The following is a 17923-nucleotide window of genomic DNA, read 5'->3' on the forward strand; positions in this document are numbered from 1 at the left end:
ATCTATCTATCTATCTATGATCAAGGGTGTGATTAAGGCAGTGAGTCGGTCTGTGAACACTCTGAGAAAATCCAAAAGAGTCTAATATAGAATTAAAGTTAATTAAAGTTAAACTATAGCGAGATCAAGGGGTGAAGTCATTTGCAATTGCATATGATTAGGACATTGAATTGTAAGGTGGAGGACACCATAGAGCATGCAATAATTGATTGTCTAAAGTATAACACAGAAATACAACCTTTAGGAGAAGGACTGAGGAAGTCAGGAGTACATTAAATAGCCATGAAAACCCTTACGAACTCCACTAGTGGGTTTGTTAATAAAATCTTCTTTTAATTTTAATAGTTTAATAGACAGTCTGTATTGTTAGCTAAATTGTAAGAACTGTTTCACAGTCCGGAGCAGAAGGTGGCGATAATGCATCTTATATGCTGGTTCCAAACACACGAAGAAGAAGAGATAATTCTCAAAGCGAATGATTTCCGTTCTGAAACTGTCGGGCAGTATTAGTAACAGACCGGTTTGTTTGTTGAGGCAGACTGATATGGAACGTTTCTGCACAAATTAAATCAGGTAAGAGATGATAGTAGCTTAGCAGGGAACAGTTAGCCTAAATGTTTTTTGACTTTGTTGTTAAACACAATAAAGTCTAACCGGGCAATTAAAGCCAAACGGGCTAAACAGCGATGTTTTAGCATAATTAGCATTGCACGTCGTCTGTATTTAACAAGTTAAAAGAAACCCAGACAGATTGTTATTATTGAATGTAGCTACCAGTCCTACGGAAGCCCAGAGCGGACGTGGTACGTATAAACGTCTGCTCTGGGCTTCCGTACAGTCCACCTAGCCCCTATAAAATTCATTTGAAAGCAGGAACTAATTCTTCATCAATAAAACATCCAATTTAGGAGAAGCACAACAATACAGTGTAGGATTCTGTGTAATCAGAGTTACAGTATTTAAGATCTAGCCTAGCTACTGGAGTTCAGATCAACTGGTGTTGTGGTTTAACCTGTGTCCACGTTAACTGACGGCCATCAGATAAAAGGCAGCCGTTGGAAATGCCTGATCAATGCTGATCCTGATTAATTTGCCCTCTGCCTGCTACTAGATTTTCATTTAATATATTCCTCATAGCACATGCAAATGGTCTGTTCAGCACCACAGTGCGAGTAGTCAGGACTTTGTTTTCACCAAATATAGTTGATCCACTACTAGGCTCTTATATGCTGAACAACAGAACATTTCCACGCAAAGCTGGGTTCATCTAACTAGCTGGGTGGATGCAAGCGGATGAGGCTCAGGGATCAAGGCTTCGCAGAAGAGGTGGAGTGAACTTAACAAGTAATGTGTTTTAAAATGAAAATCAGACTAGCTCCTTAAATGAGAAACTTTTAAACAAAGGGGCACCAATAAAAGTCCAGGGTTATGTTTTTGGTGAGTTTTACACTTGATGGTGACTTCAAATATCCTGTATGCACCCAAGACCAGAAAAAAAGTGATTTTTCTGAGATATGTCACCTTTTAAAAGCATTTTATGTACATTTTAAAGATTTAAAACTTATTTTTAGTGGAGTGGGACTTTGAAAATGGTTCGTATGAAACCTCAGTAATTTTGTTGGTTTACATACAATAGCATTGCTCTCAGAAGTTCATAATACTATCTTCAAACTATCCTGAAATTCTGCTTCAAATAAAACATTGATGGCTCTTAAGGATCATATAGCTCAAATCAGTTTCCATTTATCATACAGAAAATGAAATAACATTTTTTTCCAAATCAGATCCAATGCAATATGGTTGAAGGGACCTTGTCAGTTATAATGTATCCAAATATAAAGCTTTCTAATCCATCTGCAACCAGCCTTCTTATTGGCTCATTCGACCAGCTGCAACTCAGAATTTCACACACCGATTAAGGCAGCCGAGGCTCAGGTGACAAGTGCTTCAGTCTCACAGTTCGCACAAAAAAGAAATTGTGAACAACAAATGAAAGAACGCTACTTCAAAACAACCAGCAACAACATGCTCTGTACTTTATATGCCTAAAACAAACTGTAAATAAAAGTAAACAAACTAAGAAAACAGCCCAGCAGCTATGCAAAAATCTGGTGTGGGAGGACCTCAGCAGATGGTTATACTTAAAGCTATAATGTGTAATATTTCACGTTGTCTATTAACAAATTTGAGTCTTATCATTCACAAGTATTACCTCAATCGTTATTAATTACCTCCATCACAAAAGTGCAGTGTTCTTATATTCTTTATATTCAGCATGCGAATGTACATAAGAGTGTTACACCCCAATGAATGTCCGTGAAATATTACACATTATAGCTTTAAGCCTTGTTTCCACTGTCGGTACGGGTCGGGTCACTTCGTATCGGTATGGGTCGGGTCGCTTTGCGTTCCCACTGTACAAAATGCTTTGGCTCCTCCCCAAGGGAACCTGTCCTGTGTGACGGGTTCCATGGGACCGGTACGCTTTCGTGGTAGTGGACACACTGAAATAAGCGAACTGTTCTGAACCGACCCGTTCGGGGTCTTAATCCGACCGCGAGTAACCCGATCCGATTCAATTTCTTGTCAGATTAAGGTGCACACATGAATTCAATAACTCAATCTTATTGTAATTTAGTAGCCTAGAAATCTAGACGCCCCTAGCGACCGCAAATTGAATTTGCTCCGGGGCTAGTCTAGTCACTTGTGGTTGTTTTGCGAGGCTGAAAATCGAAACTTAATCAGGCCAATCAAATCGGAGGAGTGGGGTCGGAGGCCGGGCTACCTATTGACGACAGAGGTGCGACATTTCAGTGTGTAGTTCCAGAGAGAGGTAAACAATGGCTGCGCCCAGCGAACAGTCTTTCGATTTGGCTTTGGCAGCGACTCTAGAAGATTTAAATATACATTTTAGAGCAATAACGAAGCTGTTTAAGAGCTGTAACACTTTTTTATTTACATTATTAACTATTTACATTAACAACCTGGAGGTGTCGCAATTCAATGTTATCAATGCTGTCTTTTAATGTCTGAGCCTGGCAAAGCATTATTACTTCGGTTTAAAAAATATATATATATATATATATATATATATATATATATATTTTTTTTTTTTTTGGGAACGTTGGCAAGGCGGCAGTGCGAGTTTGCTAAGGCGGCCGCCTTAACTATAATGCGCTGCGGGAAACACTGAATGATTTGATCAACTCCAGTTTGGTACAGCACAACACCTGCTCACTGTAGATCCTCTGGCTGGTGCCACAAGAGTGGGCACAGCGAACACTTTCTTAACAGAGGAACACATTTACCTCCCATGACATCTTACACGGAGGCTCTGCAACTGACGGAAACAGCTTGTGGACAAAAACTTTTTATTTGTTGTCAAGACAGCTGTCATCCATTATCTATTCTGTTGTGTGGGGTTGATGTCCACAATCCAGTAAAAAATACAAAACAAACCTTATTATCCCAGAAAGCCATTCGTATCTGAAACAGTGATTTAACACAGTATGTAGGTTACAGTATAATGCCATCCCTTCATGCTATGACACATCTGTCGCCTGGAGGGTCGCGGTATTCATTACGCGGAGGCACTCCAAAGGCTTACATGCGCAGCTGTTAAGCTATAGTTACAGCGTAACTGTGCCTTTTATTTGAAACCCGGCCCACTGTTTTTTACTGTAGTGTGTCTGACACTGAACTGTGTGAGTAGACGTTCAAGACATTCTGTTGCAATGATTAAACATTTATAGCCAAATTGAGTTCACAGATGTTGTCCTCAAGTTACTTGAATGGTAATATTTGTTAGATATCGCAGTGTTTACAAAATCATTAATTGCTGTCACAATTGTTTGACGCCTGTAGCTGTCTGACAAAAGAAACAAAAAAATATTTTAGTTCGAGCTTTACACTTATTAAGTACAAGGATTGATTGACTTCTTGTTGTGAGTGTACCCACAATTAAAAAAAATCCATTTGAACATACAGTTTTAGGTGTAAAAACACATCATTTGAATAAATCAGGGTCTACATTTCTTAGTATGTTAAAGTGTCATTGCTGAATTTAAAAAGCAAATCTTCATATACATTTGCATGCATTTGAATAAACACATTGGATCATTATGAAGACGCTTTAAAGTGATGGTATGAGCAGATTTTGTATTCTGATTGTATAAATGTTAAATTGTGTATGTGTCTGTTCAAATCAACAGAACCATCTTTATTTCAATTTTTTACTGAGGTTGTCAAACTTTACATTTCTGTCACTGTTACTTCATTTTATTGTTTCAAATAGTGTTTAGTAATTTTTTTTTATTTTCTCCTGCTCTTGAATCTTTTGCATGTTCAGCCTTCAGACATGGAACCTCCTGTTGTGTTCAGTCCAGACCAAGGCTGCCTGGAAAGGGCGAAGCTGAACACCACTCTATCTCTGAAGACAGAGCTTCAATCCCTACAGGTTCACACTGTTTATTCATATGTTGTCACTAAGGCCCAACCATATTTCCTTCCAATGGCCCTCATTCTAGGTACAAGGGGTGGAATTGATGGCTACGCTGGTTACCACAATTACTTGTCTCTTATCTTGCAGGGGGCAGAGTTTAACTCCAAAAAAGCCATTGAGGAGACTCTACAGAAGTCGGAGAGGACCAAAAGTTTGATCGGTGCCAGGGCTACGAAAGGTACCACTGTATCCCAAACCTTTTCAACTTGCTTTTTTTTGCCCTTGGTCTTTTTCGAGCTTCTCCGGTTCCTTCTTCTTGATGTTGTCACTTAAGATTGTCATCGCTACATCACTTCATCGCTGTTGCCCTCTTTCGTAGTTTGTTGATCACCACAATTTCGATTGGTTAACCCAGTTAATCTCACTGTCCTAACAGGTTGAAACAACTAAAACTGCAAGTCTTGTCATCTACATCTGCCCAAAGATTGAAACTCATAGTTCTCCTGCTCCCTCCACACTTTGAGCTCTTGCGTATATTTGTTAAAGAAGCAAGCATTCAGACCCTCCTGTGACATGACAGTCCCAAGTTAATAATGAGGAGAAGTCGGGGAAATATTAGGCAGATATCCTTCTGACAGGAAATTGTATCAGAGTTTATAAGGTAAATAGAATAGAATAGAAAATACTTTATTCATCCCACGTGGGGGAAATTCAAATTGTCATGTAGCTCAATTAAAATATTTACAATGATTGTATATTAGAACAAAAATAATAATAATAAATAATTTAAAAAGATAGAATAAAGTAAATAAATGTGAGAAGAACATGTCGGCAGTCTGTTAAAAAGCCTCATGGCTTCCTGAACCTCTTAGTCCTGCAGCGCAGAGAGATGAGCCTCTCACTTCTACATGGTGGAACTGAAATGTATGAAAATGACTTTAAAGTCTGGAATGTGTACTTTCATTAGATCTTCATTTTTTTTAGAATTTCACATTGATGAGCAGAGGAGGAACACAAAGAAAGAAAACATTCTAGAGGGCACTGTATTTGTAGATCTAAGACTGGCAGGGCATAGAAGCAGCTATTCAGCTGACTCTTCAGGACCTGCTTTACTCTTGGTTAAAGGGATAGTTCGCCTCTTTAAGATTAAGATTAGCTTTATTTGTCATGCATACACGTGAAATTTATCCTCCGCTTTTAACTCATCCAGGTTGGCACCTGTTGACACACATGCACAGGGTCACACACTCAGAGACAGATGCCAACCTGGAGCGGTGGGCAGCCATTCACAGCGCCCGGGGAGCACGAGGGTATGGTGCCTTGCTCAAGGACACCTCGGCCGTGACAAGGAGGTGGATTGACACCCCTCCAGCTGTCGGTTCCACCAATTTTTTGGGTGGCGAGAGTGGGAATCGAACCACCAACCTTCTGGTTATTGGGCTGACTAACCGCTGAGCCACGGCCGCCCCTTCTGACATGAAGCTCTATGACATCCCATATTAGCAATATCATTTATGAACATTGACTTACCCCCTGCTGCGTCCTGTGAGCAGAGTTCCAGCCTCGTTTTGGCGTTGATGAAGGTATTCCGGCTAGTTGGCTGAGGTTTAAAAAATAAAGCGTTTTGCTTCTCAAAACAATATGCATTCAACAGAGTAATACATTTGCATCACAAAATGGTTCTACGCATATTGCTTTGAGAAGCAAAACGCTTTATTTTTGTGGCCCCAGCCAACTAGCCAGACTACCTTCATCAACGCCAAAACGAGGCTGGAACTCTGCTCACAGTACACAGCACACAGTACAGTACACAAAAAGTATCTGTCGCTGCCCTGAATATCTGCTATGTTGCCTTCCGATATTTCAGCCTCTTCAGTTGTGATCATACTTTGAGACCTGTTGTATTAGGCAAAATATCACTAATCACAAAACTAATGTTATTTGTATTTTAAGTTTCTCTCTCTCTCTCTCTGTGTGTGCAGTAATGAACGTTTCACCCTCTCAGCTTCTCTTCACTTCATTGGTAAGTGTCAGTGTGCCGGAGGATCAGCTGATCAGCCAGGTGCTGCAGGGCAAACGCCTGCCGACACCAACCACCTGTGGCCCTGACATCAGGATGAGCGAGGCCCCCTCCCTCCTTTTTTTAGGGCTCTCCGACCTGCTCAGAGAAAAGCCCCTCCCACAAGAGGAGGAGCCAGTCTCCTCCAAACTTTCCCCAACGGCTTGCCCTGCCTTTTCCACCTTTGACCTGCACAGACGACGGAGGTGCTGGGAGGCCACACCCTGACGCATTTTCTGTTGGATCATCTCAATGTGAACAAAATGTATTTTATTTTCTGTAAGCAAAGCTTTTTAAAGTAGTTGATTTGTGTTCTGGTTGTCCAGTTAGGAGTTCTTTGCACTCTAGAACTACTTGATTAGTAGGTTCTAGAGTTGAAACTCAACATACAATAAATCCAAGAATTCAAATGAACAAAAGGTCCTTTAGAAATTCTCTGGGATATGCTTGGGGGGGAGAATAATGGACTTTTTGAGAATGCTTTTTTTAATTTATTTTTTTTTTATAAGAAGCAGCAATTGTTTTCATTGTCGGACTGGTACATTTTCTGTTTTTATATTAAAAAAATAAAAAAATTTAATTTTACAGTGTTCATTGTAAACTAGTTGATTGAGGAGTAAAATTTGAGATTTAATTCCTCAGGTTAAACAACCTATGATTGTCATCAATTGGGACCCAAAGAGTACCTAGTATATCCTCGACATGCATCCTGTATAAAACGAATTTAGCATGTAGTCATGATTTTGCCTTTGAAGCTTGGACACCAGAAGAAAAAAAACAAGAAGTCCACTCAGCAGCAACAAATCTTATTTTTGTTTATTTTAAAACATAGTTCATTTTATTTATTTTTTAAAAGCCAAATCTACATGTGACATTTAAAGCAGTTTTCTAGTAAATTGATTAAATCTGGACCAGCTAAAGGAATGTATGGTTTTCCAAACAGGTGATACCACATTTCGCTTTAAATGCTCCCTATGAGTACCACGGCTGGTCCTGTGTGCATCACTTGAAGCTGATACATTTTTAGATTAAGATCGGCAAAGCTGAAAGTGAGTCTGAGTCCCTTCGAACTTAGTTCTGATATATTTGGAAAAAAAATCCCCACCATGTTGGAATGTTACAAATCTTACTCTGATCTGGTGATCATGGAAAGAGACCCATGGTGATTAAGAATTCTCCCATGTGTCCTATTCATAAAAACCAAGGCTTTTTTTGTGTGTGATATTTTGCAGTGCAATGAATATGCATAGCATGTTCAGCATTGTCACGTGCCTGGAACATTTGTTACTTGCCATATTTCAAAGACTGGAAGATGGGAAACCACTAAAGAACTTGACTTGTAATACATCTGGTTTAATAGCATTTATCCAGACCTGTCTGCACACCTAGCCCACTGGACCAGAATTGTATGAGTTGCCACAATTCTGAAGGGGTGAGAAGAGCTTCTTACTCATTCAGGAGGCAGAATTTTCCTCCAGACTGGTAGTGGAACTGAAACCTTGAATCTAAGGTACCTTCAAAGACTTGATGAAGAATGTATGCATGTAACTGTTGCACATAAGTATTTAATCCTGACATCTTTTTTTTTTGCCATGGGTAACAAACAAAGTCATTGCAGTTAATCAATGTGTATTGATTTAGTAGGATTTGTATGTATCAACTTGCAATCAATATTCTGAAAATGAGGCTACTGAATGTTTTGTGGTAAAAAGCAAATGTGTAAGACATAAGGCCGAACATTAACAGATTTGACAGTTAATTGCATGGAATGAAAATCCTTAAAATAACTTGTTACAGGGGTAGCAGACGTCTCAGGACACTTTGATGAAAGAAAACCAAATGTTTAATTTTTTCTTAATAAGGAGCAGCTAAGACGATACAAAAGGGAAAACGTGAAATGTCAAAACCAAAATCTGCATACTGCCATCACAGTTCAAAACAGCCATACCAGCAGCCTTAAATGCATTGTATCAAGGTGAACAGCCAGCAGAAACAAAGCTTTAGAAGTCAGGCGATGTCATTTTTATTCTCAGATTTGGAGGAAAGACTTTAAACATGTGCAAGTCTACTTTTGAATTTCCCCACAGGGAATGAATAAAGTATTTTCGGTTCTATTCTTAACGGGTTGTTGCTTAACCAAAGGCCAGTAATGCGTTTGGGCAGTTAGAGCACATAACTTGTTATGCCCTGGGTTCCAACTGCATTCTAAAAACTGATTCTAGATGTGGCCGTGGACTCTTTACCCTTTATATGTTGGAATAGCAAAACAATAATTCATATTTGGCATTACATTTCCCATTAATATAAAATGGTAAAGTATGCACATAATCGGTAAAACATTTTAGATGGCTTTGAAACAGTTTATGCAATCAGGCAGTTTTAATATACAGTCAATTTTGGCCGTGACTTTTGCATCGCAATTTCTTCCCATGATCATGGCTTCAGAGTAAGAAGGAAACAATTCTACCCGGCTTTTACAAACCAGGAGTACATGTAAAGTAAGAGACCTTTGACAAACACTAAGGTTAACAGTAAATGGTGGGCAGGGCCCCTTTTTTTAATAATGAATACGAATGTTGCACATACAAGAACAGCCAAAAAAGCAAATCGAATAAGATGTTGGGCACATACACCACGCACATTTTAAACACCTTGTGTGTCTACACCACGGAGAATCACACCAACACACTTAAATCTTGGAAGATGAGAAAATATTGTAAATACTGTTAATGTCTGAATAACAAAATAATGAAAAAAAAAAAAAAAAAACAAGTTTAAAATGTTGCTGCAGGGGAGTATTAAACTAATATACACTTTCAGTTAAACAGTGTACTCTGTGTGGTACTACAGACTAACGTGGGGAGAATATTAGGAGCTTTCTAACGCATCCTGTACTCCAAAGTCTTTGACACCTCACACAGCTGACCTCTGAAGTCGATGTCTACGGTGAAGTCCAGGTCTCGCTGCAAAGCAAAACAACCAGTTAGACAAATTGCACATATTATGCATACAAAATGGACAGAACTTTTTTTTTTTTCCCCTCCTTACATTGTTTTTTACATTTGGCTTCATGCCGATTGTGCCAAAGATCTCCTCCCCAGTCTTCACAGTTAGGTAATCATCCACGTAGAAGACTGTCTGCTTCCAATGGGTGTAAGGAGACTCTGGACCTGAGAGAAAGAAAAAAAAATGTTTTAATTCTCCGTGGCTAAAAGGTAAACCCTCAGGTTTTGAGGCATTCAGTGCAGATCTGAAGCAGATGTCACACCACAGACCATCATTACTATAAAAGTCTTTCTAACAAAGGAGTGGGATTTATTCCTTTATTTTACCGTGGGTCAAATATAGCTGAGAAAAAGCAGCTACCTATACCCAGGTAAAAAAGAACCAAAGTTTGATATAATACTACCTGTAACGCTCATGGGGGAGCCAAGCTAATAGCTACTGAGAGCAGGGACAAAAGGAGGGCATTTTTGGCAACAACTCAAAATTTGATGGATGATGCCACATTATAGATTTGCTTTAACAATGCGTCACATCCCTTTTCCTTCAGATTTACATCAATCTTTTGCAAAGAGCTGGTATTGCTGATGGGACAGCTTTGCTGTGCGTCTACATCTCAGGGAGAAAAACGGTTCTGTCAACTGAAAGGTCGACAGGTGGTCGAGGAAGTTGGAAAGTGTCGGGAATGCACACGTTGCCTCTGAAACGTGATTGTATGAAGGGGTGTGATGGAGAGAAAGCCTGTAATACTGTATGCACCATGAAGAACTTTGTGTGAGAATGTGGCTTCCAGTGAAAATGTGCTTAGAATGGTCAACTAAACCAGAAAGCTATACACAAGCACAGTCAATTTACCATTTAAAGTTTTGTTCAGCAGAGACTGTCAATAGGGGGTCAGAGTGGCCAATCCATGTGTAAAAATGTTTTAGAACCCTTAACCAAGCTTTCACAATCCAAGCCCAAGGAATCCTGGCAGTGTCATTTTGGAATAGATCTGCACCATTAGGTGGAGAAACCTGTTCACTGAGTATATTAGGGTAGTCAACGGACCTCATTTTTGGGTACATAATATTGCTGAATCTTCACCTAACCAACTCAAGATCACAACACTTCCACCACAGGCTTCTACAGTAGGTGAAAGGAGACAAGCACTTCATCCGCCTCTCGTTACTCTGATGTGCCCGTCACTCTAGAACAGGGTAAGTCTGGACACCTGTCATATATATATAGTTTAACAAATGATAAGTTTGAACAAATGATAAAATAAGCAATACTTAAAGTGTAAAGGCGGCAGCATGTTTGGCACAATGGGCCTCATTCATCAACAGCTCCAAAGAACAAATTTGTGCACTTTTTGCAAAGATTGTGGCATTCGTGAATTTTTTTCCTCATCCAGGATTTGTGCTTACCTAAGAACACTACAAACACTTAAGAGTAACACTGAGTGCTGATGTTTGAACAAAGCAAGCATTGTCCTCTGTTGTGCAGTTAGTAAAAATACAATAAGATATTTTAAATGAGCTTTGGGTCATTTACAAAAGTACTTTGTTATATCAACACTTTAATTACATCAAGTTAACTGGAAACTGTGCTATCAATTCGTGGTTCCACACTTTTTATACGTCGTCTTCCTTTATCTCAGAACTGCTCAAAAAAAAAAAAAAAAAAAAGGTGCAAGATACTGCAAACAAATCTTTCACGACCATGTCGATTTATTTGCAGAGTCATGTCCTTTTATGGGCATTAACCTATGCAAAATCGGGGCAACTGTCATGTCCTTTCAATTTAAAAGGAGATTGGCATTTCTCATTCTAAGAGCAAAGATACGGGAAATGTCAGTCTGAGAACACATTCATGAATATGGCGTAGTTTCTTGAGAAATTTCTTAAGATATTGGAAAATGAGGCCCAATGTGTTTTAGGGTGCAGCATTGTGTATATACCCATGGCCACAGACTTTTTTTTCCACTATTCATTGTATAGCAAGTATCAACTCATCAAGTACCCCGACTGAGTTCAATTTAAGACCATACAATTTTAGAGACTAAAGCCTCGTTCCCACTATACAGTCCGGTACGGGTCGGTTCGCTTATTTCAGTGTTTCCACTCCCACGAAAGCGTACCGGTACCATGGAACCCATTACCATGTCTGTAACCCTTCTGCTTGGGGTACCTGGCACACAGGACCGGTTCCAGGCTCTGCTCTCCGGTGTTGGTGAGGAGGCTGTGCAGCGGGAGCTCGATGGCGCTGTGCCAAACCAAAAAGTTTTCCAGCTGATTGCCGTAAAAATGGCGGAGAGTGGTTTCAACCGGACCGCGAGCCGGTGTGGCATTAAGCTGAAGAAGCTTGGAGGTGGTTCCAAATTATGGATGTTATTTGCTGTTATTTGCTATTTACGCTTCGGCACGCACTCCGCCCACCCCTGAGGGTCCCCTTTGTACAGTGGGAACGCAAGCTGACCCCAAAGCGACCCGACCCATACCGACAGTGGAAACGAGGCTCAAGTGAAAACTTTCTCCTTGAGTGGCACTTAGCAGGAGAAAATAGGAATGGCTTTCTTTCATCAGACCCAGACGTGTGGCTGTGTTAGATAAAGCAATGCCACTGATCAGCGTAAAGAGGTAAAAATGCTCAGCAGTGTGCAGCAAACTGACTGGTGGAGAAGCCGATCCTCTTGTGACAGCGGGTGAACTCGATGTTAAAGTAGGTGACCAGAGCATGGATGTAATCGTTTCTTTTCACTTGCAGGCAGAACGGTGAGGTGAAGGTTAGGTCCTCTGCTTTCACCGTGTAGATGTCCACCTCCTACACATACAGAAGCAGACCAAATGTTTAACCGCAGGTATGTTGTTACAACTCAAATACAGTCAACACTTCTGTAGTCATGGACAAGTAAAGTCGTCTCTCATGTCTGTCAAGTCACATTACATTATCAGAAAAGTAATTAATGTACCCACCCTGATGAGGCAGGAGTTGCTAACCAGCTGCTTGGGGTCCACCACATCAACCAGGGGTTCCTTAATTGCCACCTCCTTAATGCATGACATATCAAAACCATAGACATTCTCCCACCCTAAAGAGGTAAACAAATGCCATTAACTTACATCCACATTCTGTGCTACAAGTGATGTTCAAAATTCCATTCCAAAATCTTTTGGATATACAAATTTTTTTTATACAAGTTTGACCCTCTTTTTACAGCTTCTGCACATTTAGATTTTTTTTTTGTCAAAGAACTGAAACTTAGGATACATGTACAGAAATTTCTACTCATGAAAATAAAATGCATGCTTAAAAATAAAATAAAAAATCCAATGAAATCCATAACTTCAGTTCTAAGAGGTTGATCAGGGAAGCTGGTGTGATGCATGCTCCACTGGAGAAAAGCCATTGTGCTGGTTCTCTACATACACACTACCTGTGCAGAAAATGAATCAAATAATTCCTTCCTTAGTTTATTCAACTTTTGCCGTCCAAATGTTAGCATTTGCTTCATGCTGTGACCATACTGTGTATCCAGGTTGGATATTTTTGTCAACCTATTTTTTAAGCTCAACTGACAACTTTTTGGTTTGTTTGTCCCTCATGAAATGCATCATGCACACACTAACACAGAGACACGTTTGCAAGCAGGTCTTCAACATGCAAGTTTATAACGGCATCTACAACTCACCTTCTCTTTCAAGAAACTATTTCACTGACTTAACACTATGAGAATTGTTGTGTATAAATTTGACACCGAACCAAATTTCTCAGAGTAGTAACCAACCGCCTGGGTGAGTTAAGCTGAGAACTGGCACACTAATGGTTGGATGTGTACTTCTGGCATGTCAGTTCCTGCTCTGTGTTGCTAGACAGAACTAAAAACAAAAACACTGCAGCATCACAAATGACTTCCCTTTGAAAAAAAACACCATTGGTGGGCTTAGGTTGGGTCAAGGCAACCAGTTACTCACAGTGGATTTTGTAGTCCTTGTACTGCCTGTCTTCAATGGCAGTGACATACAGCGTGGCTCTATCTGGGAAAATGAGTCCATCTGGCTTCTGTCAGTGGGGAAGAGGAGAGACTTTAAGAAGCTTTATAGATTGTAAATATTTCTGAGCAGAAAACATCCAGGCAGCACCACAGTAACCATCCACCACCACCGCAAATACAGTAAGAAGGAATGCGTGATTAACTGTGTGGTACCACACGACTGTTACACCTCATCCTGACTGAACGCGAGTGATGGATAAAAAGTGATCAGAATGCTACTTTTCAATCAGCCTGTCCTGACATGCCGTGAGCGATGTCGCTCCATCCAGCGATCACGCCGACCCCTTATAAAATCGCCCGTGCTGTCTCTATTGGGACGACATTTTGCAGCGGCGTCCCATTCTTATTGTTTGAAATGAACACGCTGCTTCCTGTTGACAAGCCAGTTAGCAACAGGTCAGCATCACTCAGGGAATAATGGATGAGGAGAAGCTGATCTTTACCGTGGAACAGCACCCAATGGTTTATGACCCCAAACACCCGTACCACAAAGATCTGAACCAAAGGGAGCCAGAGAACTCGGCGTTTCAAGTGAGCACTTTCTGAACCAATAGAATCACTCGACAAAATCGTCACGCTGCATATCAGGACACCCCCGCGAAATTTCGTCGTCGTATCGCGTCAGTTTCGCTCGCTTTCAGTCAGAATGAGGTGTTAGGATACATATAGACATAAACGGGCAGGGAAATGAGCAGCTCACTGCAACACCAAGTTAGTACTGTTTTCAAATACAGAGTCCATTATATTATAGCAGTATTTTTCATGGGATATTTTACAGAATGGTATCACAAAGCAGTTTTAAGTACTTTGGCAGATATACGTGTATGTATTACCATGTTCATGTGGACAAATTACGCTTCAAAGCCATTTTGTTAAGTCCATCCTGAACATTTTGAAGGGCTTTTGGTTAAGGAGTTGCGTTAATGTTAATAAAACTTGTTAGTGACGGCCTTCAAAAACTCTTTACTTCCCATCTTAGAATATTGGCCTAAAGGGAAAATGTGGTAGATGTAAAAGAAAGCGTCTTTTTTGCACTGTGGTCCCATACCGAAGTTAAGAAAAAAAAATTGAAGTAGACTCAAACAAAATTTAAAAGAATAAAAGTTTGGTTTCTGATCATTTTACAAAAAAATTAAAAGAAAGAAATTTAAATTTAGAGATTGTAAACTTGGGGGGCAGACTAACACACATACATACCAGCCATTTGTCCCGGGCATAAATAACTGTATTAAGCATGGATTCATAAAAGAGACAGTAGCCCATCCACTCTGATATGATGATATCGACTCCATCAACTGGCAGCTCCACCTCCTCCACCTTCCCTTTAATGATGGTCACAACTGTACAAATGAAAAGAGGTGACAACTTTAAACCCTTGATCCTACCACGACTCAGATATCAAATTTCTCAAGCCCATTTACTCACCATCATCCAGGTTGTTTGCCTTGACAATTTTCACAGCATAGTCCGAGATGCTGCTGCACTCGATCTTGTTAAAAATAAATTGGCTTATTAATAAAAAAAAAATCTAGAAAACAAGGCAAACTGATACATTCTGAAACAAGCAAACACATACTCCTATGACTTTCTTGGCTCCAGCTTTAGCAGCAAACATACAGAGGATTCCCGTCCCACTGCCAACATCCAACACCACCTTGTCCTTAAATAGATGCTTGTTGTGAAACATGGAATTACGGTAGGTCAGAGTGCGAACCTCGTCTTTGAGCATCTCCTACAGTGAAAGGAGAGAAAAAACTTGAATAACGGCACAACCACTGAGATCTAGTGACAAAGCAAAAATGAATAATAGAATGGAAGTAGTTTGCAGATCATTTGGTTTGGGGAAAAATATACCTCGTGGATTCCAAAGTGGGCATACGAGTCAAAGTAGTAGTCCTTTGATGTCATATCTTCGGCTGCAGGTTTGACAGAACTCTCTCCCTGAGAAACCTCAACAAAAACGAATACAATCAATGCATGAATCAAACTTTCTACAGCTTTGTACACACACACATAGAGAAAAATACTTTAGAAATTCAAAATAAGTTTTTTTATATTAATTTCTAAAATAAAGTATTTTTCTATCATATATATATATATATCTATATAAAAATAAACTTCTTTTAAATTTCCCCCATTGGGGGATGAATAAAGTATTTTTCTATTATATCTATCTATATCTACACATATTATATATATATATATGAGAAAAATACTTTATTTTAGAAATTAATATAAAAAAAAAAAAACGTAGTTTGAATTTCTAAAAAAGTATTTTTAATACAATTTTTTTTTAAATCATATATATATATATATATATATAAAAAAAAACTTAAATATGATTAGAAAGGTGGTATAAAAATTCCACTCCATTTAGCATTTACTAAAGCAACCAAACTACATACTACGCTCATGAATGGTGAACAAATAGTACTCACAAGAAAAGCTTTCAAAAGATTCATATTTTTCAATTACCATCTTACCAAAGAAACATTTTTGGACTCGAGATTTATAGCATCCGTCAACTGTGAGTTCCAGAGTGTAAGAGTAAGTCTGCCGTGAATAAGGCAACATCTACGTCTTTAGCATTACTCGCTACCTAGCTCGAGAACACGTTGGTCCCCATGTGGTCCACGGGCCAGTCAGTCTGCGCGGGCAGGATGACGCACCAGCTAACAATGGTTCGGCTAACCATATCCACACAAACTTTACAATACGAACCATCAATCTGGATAGCAAATTAGAGCTTAAACTACTGAATCCTTTTCACTCTTTTTCTCACTATATCCCATTTACTAGAATGATGAGGGAGTGGCAATAGCAGTTGCATCACTAAAGAAAATATAATGCCAAGTGAAAATTGATGCATCTTTGTTGATTAAGTGTATAATGGAAAAAGCGTTAAGACTGGGTAAAACTTCGCAAAAACCAATCATTGCCTTAATAAATGCGTGTGTAGTATTTCAAAAGTCATAGAAGAAACTCTCGTGGTATTTCCCCATTGTAAAACCTTACCTCCATCCTCTCTGCTGGCACCGCCATTTCGATCTTCGGCCGAATGTCGCTTTCTTCTTCTTCTACTTCCCCTTGTTGCTGCCTTTTTTCTTCTTCAGGTTTATTGGCTGCTTGAAACCAGCTGATACGTGCATTACCGCCACTCATTGGACCAGAAAACACGGGGCCGGTCGAGTTGTCTTTTCTGCTTTGAATGAATGTGTCCGGTCAAAAAGTCGAAAGATTTGCTCCTATCGTCTTTTGTAAAGCTCTTTTCTTTAATTCAATTCAATTCAATTCAATTCAATTCAATTCATTTTTATTTATATAGTGCCAAATACAACAAATGTCATCTCAAGGCACTTAGATAATAAAGTCCAATTCAAGCCAATTGGAATTCAATTAATTGTAATCATAATTATTATTATTATTAAACCTCGATAGAAGATGGGGTTAAAAGGTGAGGGCAAGAAAAGTTTGGAACAACCATGCTGCAGTGAGAATTCACTATTACAGCTGTTCAATAAATAGTCTACAAAATGTGCTTGGAATACTTTGCCGATTGCACTCTTATGACATTGTTACTCAAAGCTTATCTTACAATTATCATATCAAATTTAATTTAAAATAATACTTTATTACCAGGGTTCATAATTTGGTAAAAGAAAAGAGAGAACAAATTCAAATTGTGGATGCAGAGCAGGAACAAAATGGAGAAAAGGGGTCTGAAATGAAATGACTGGCAGAAATAAATTGGTCAGCTTGAGAAGGACAAAGCAGGAATATCAGGAAGGCATTTTTTTTCTTTACCAAAACAGGGCTGCGGGAACAACTCTTAATATCTCTATCTGGATTTCAGATTATATGCAGACGGAGGCAGCAGACAGAGTGGTAACAGCAGTGAAGGGGAGGGGTTACAGGACTTGTCAACAGTAGATTGTGTAACCTTGGACATGTCACAGAGAAGGAGCATCTCTGCACCCAGGATCTCAAACTGTTAGCTGTGACTATGGTTTGTTCACCTGTCTTAGCTGTTGATTCATTAGCAAAGTTGTTGCCAGGCTACAAAAACGACATCCCAATCTGTTCATGACAATCTCTAAAGATTTATACCACACCACCCTTTCCTTTAACTTTCTCAATGTTTGTCAGCTGATTTTTTAAATTTCTATATTTATCTATAACAATAGCATATCTTTAATAATAAGTTATACTGTCACAGCATAATTTCCCTTTGGAATCAATCAAGTTCAAATCAATAAAGTCTAATTAAATTGAGTAGAAAAAGTGAGTTGAAACGCTCAGCTAAAAATTTTCTGTGTGTGTAATTTATATATATATATATATAGAAAAAACAGATCCAAAAACAAGGCACCTACTATACTTGTGG

General features: G+C 39.2%; 2 protein-coding genes across 3 annotated transcripts; one reads left to right on the forward strand and one right to left on the reverse strand.

Moving 5' to 3' along the window:
* Positions 1-451: 451 nt before the first annotated feature.
* Positions 452-7085, forward strand: ppp1r35 (protein phosphatase 1, regulatory subunit 35). The gene is made up of 4 exons (XM_075455012.1): positions 452-573; positions 4349-4456; positions 4589-4679; positions 6424-7085. Exons 2-4 carry the CDS (start codon positions 4358-4360, stop codon positions 6726-6728), a joined length of 495 nt encoding a protein of 164 aa, XP_075311127.1. The 5' UTR covers positions 452-573; positions 4349-4357; the 3' UTR covers positions 6729-7085.
* A 1235-nt stretch (positions 7086-8320) lies between these two features.
* prmt1 (protein arginine methyltransferase 1) lies at positions 8321-16644 on the reverse strand. Of its 2 annotated transcripts, none has more exons than XM_075455011.1 (10): positions 16555-16644; positions 15394-15480; positions 15116-15271; positions 14965-15028; positions 14737-14879; positions 13460-13547; positions 12461-12576; positions 12158-12308; positions 9549-9670; positions 8321-9463 (listed from the first exon to the last, which is right to left on the reverse strand). In XM_075455011.1, the coding sequence occupies exons 1-10, from the start codon at positions 16579-16581 to the stop codon at positions 9380-9382; spliced, it is 1038 nt and encodes a 345-aa protein (XP_075311126.1). In that variant the 5' UTR covers positions 16582-16644; the 3' UTR covers positions 8321-9379. The 2 variants fall into 2 exon arrangements, with proteins under 2 accessions (XP_075311126.1, XP_075311125.1); XM_075455010.1 differs by having other exon boundaries at positions 15394-15489.
* Positions 16645-17923: the final 1279 nt, after the last annotated feature.

The sequence above is a fragment of the Odontesthes bonariensis genome, chromosome 21 (genome assembly GCF_027942865.1).
Source record: "Odontesthes bonariensis isolate fOdoBon6 chromosome 21, fOdoBon6.hap1, whole genome shotgun sequence".
Lineage (NCBI taxonomy): Eukaryota > Metazoa > Chordata > Actinopteri > Atheriniformes > Atherinopsidae > Odontesthes > Odontesthes bonariensis.

Bases quoted from the DNA above. Each gene is read 5' to 3' on its own strand.
- ppp1r35 (XM_075455012.1), top strand. From the start codon at position 4,358: ATGGAACCTCCTGTTGTGTTCAGTCCAGACCAAGGCTGCCTGGAAAGG. The intron at 4,457-4,588 runs GTTCACACTGTT...CTTATCTTGCAG, and splicing joins CAGAGCTTCAATCCCTACAG to GGGGCAGAGTTTAACTCCAA. The intron at 4,680-6,423 runs GTACCACTGTAT...CTGTGTGTGCAG, and splicing joins CGGTGCCAGGGCTACGAAAG to TAATGAACGTTTCACCCTCT.
- prmt1 (XM_075455010.1), bottom strand. From the start codon at position 16,581: ATGGCGGTGCCAGCAGAGAGGATGGAG. The intron at 13,548-14,736 runs GTATGTATGTGT...CCCCACTGACAG, and splicing joins ATGCCCGGGACAAATGGCTG to AAGCCAGATGGACTCATTTT. The intron at 9,671-12,157 runs GTCAGTTTGCTG...TCTTTCTCTCAG, and splicing joins GAGGATCGGCTTCTCCACCA to GTCCAGAGTCTCCTTACACC.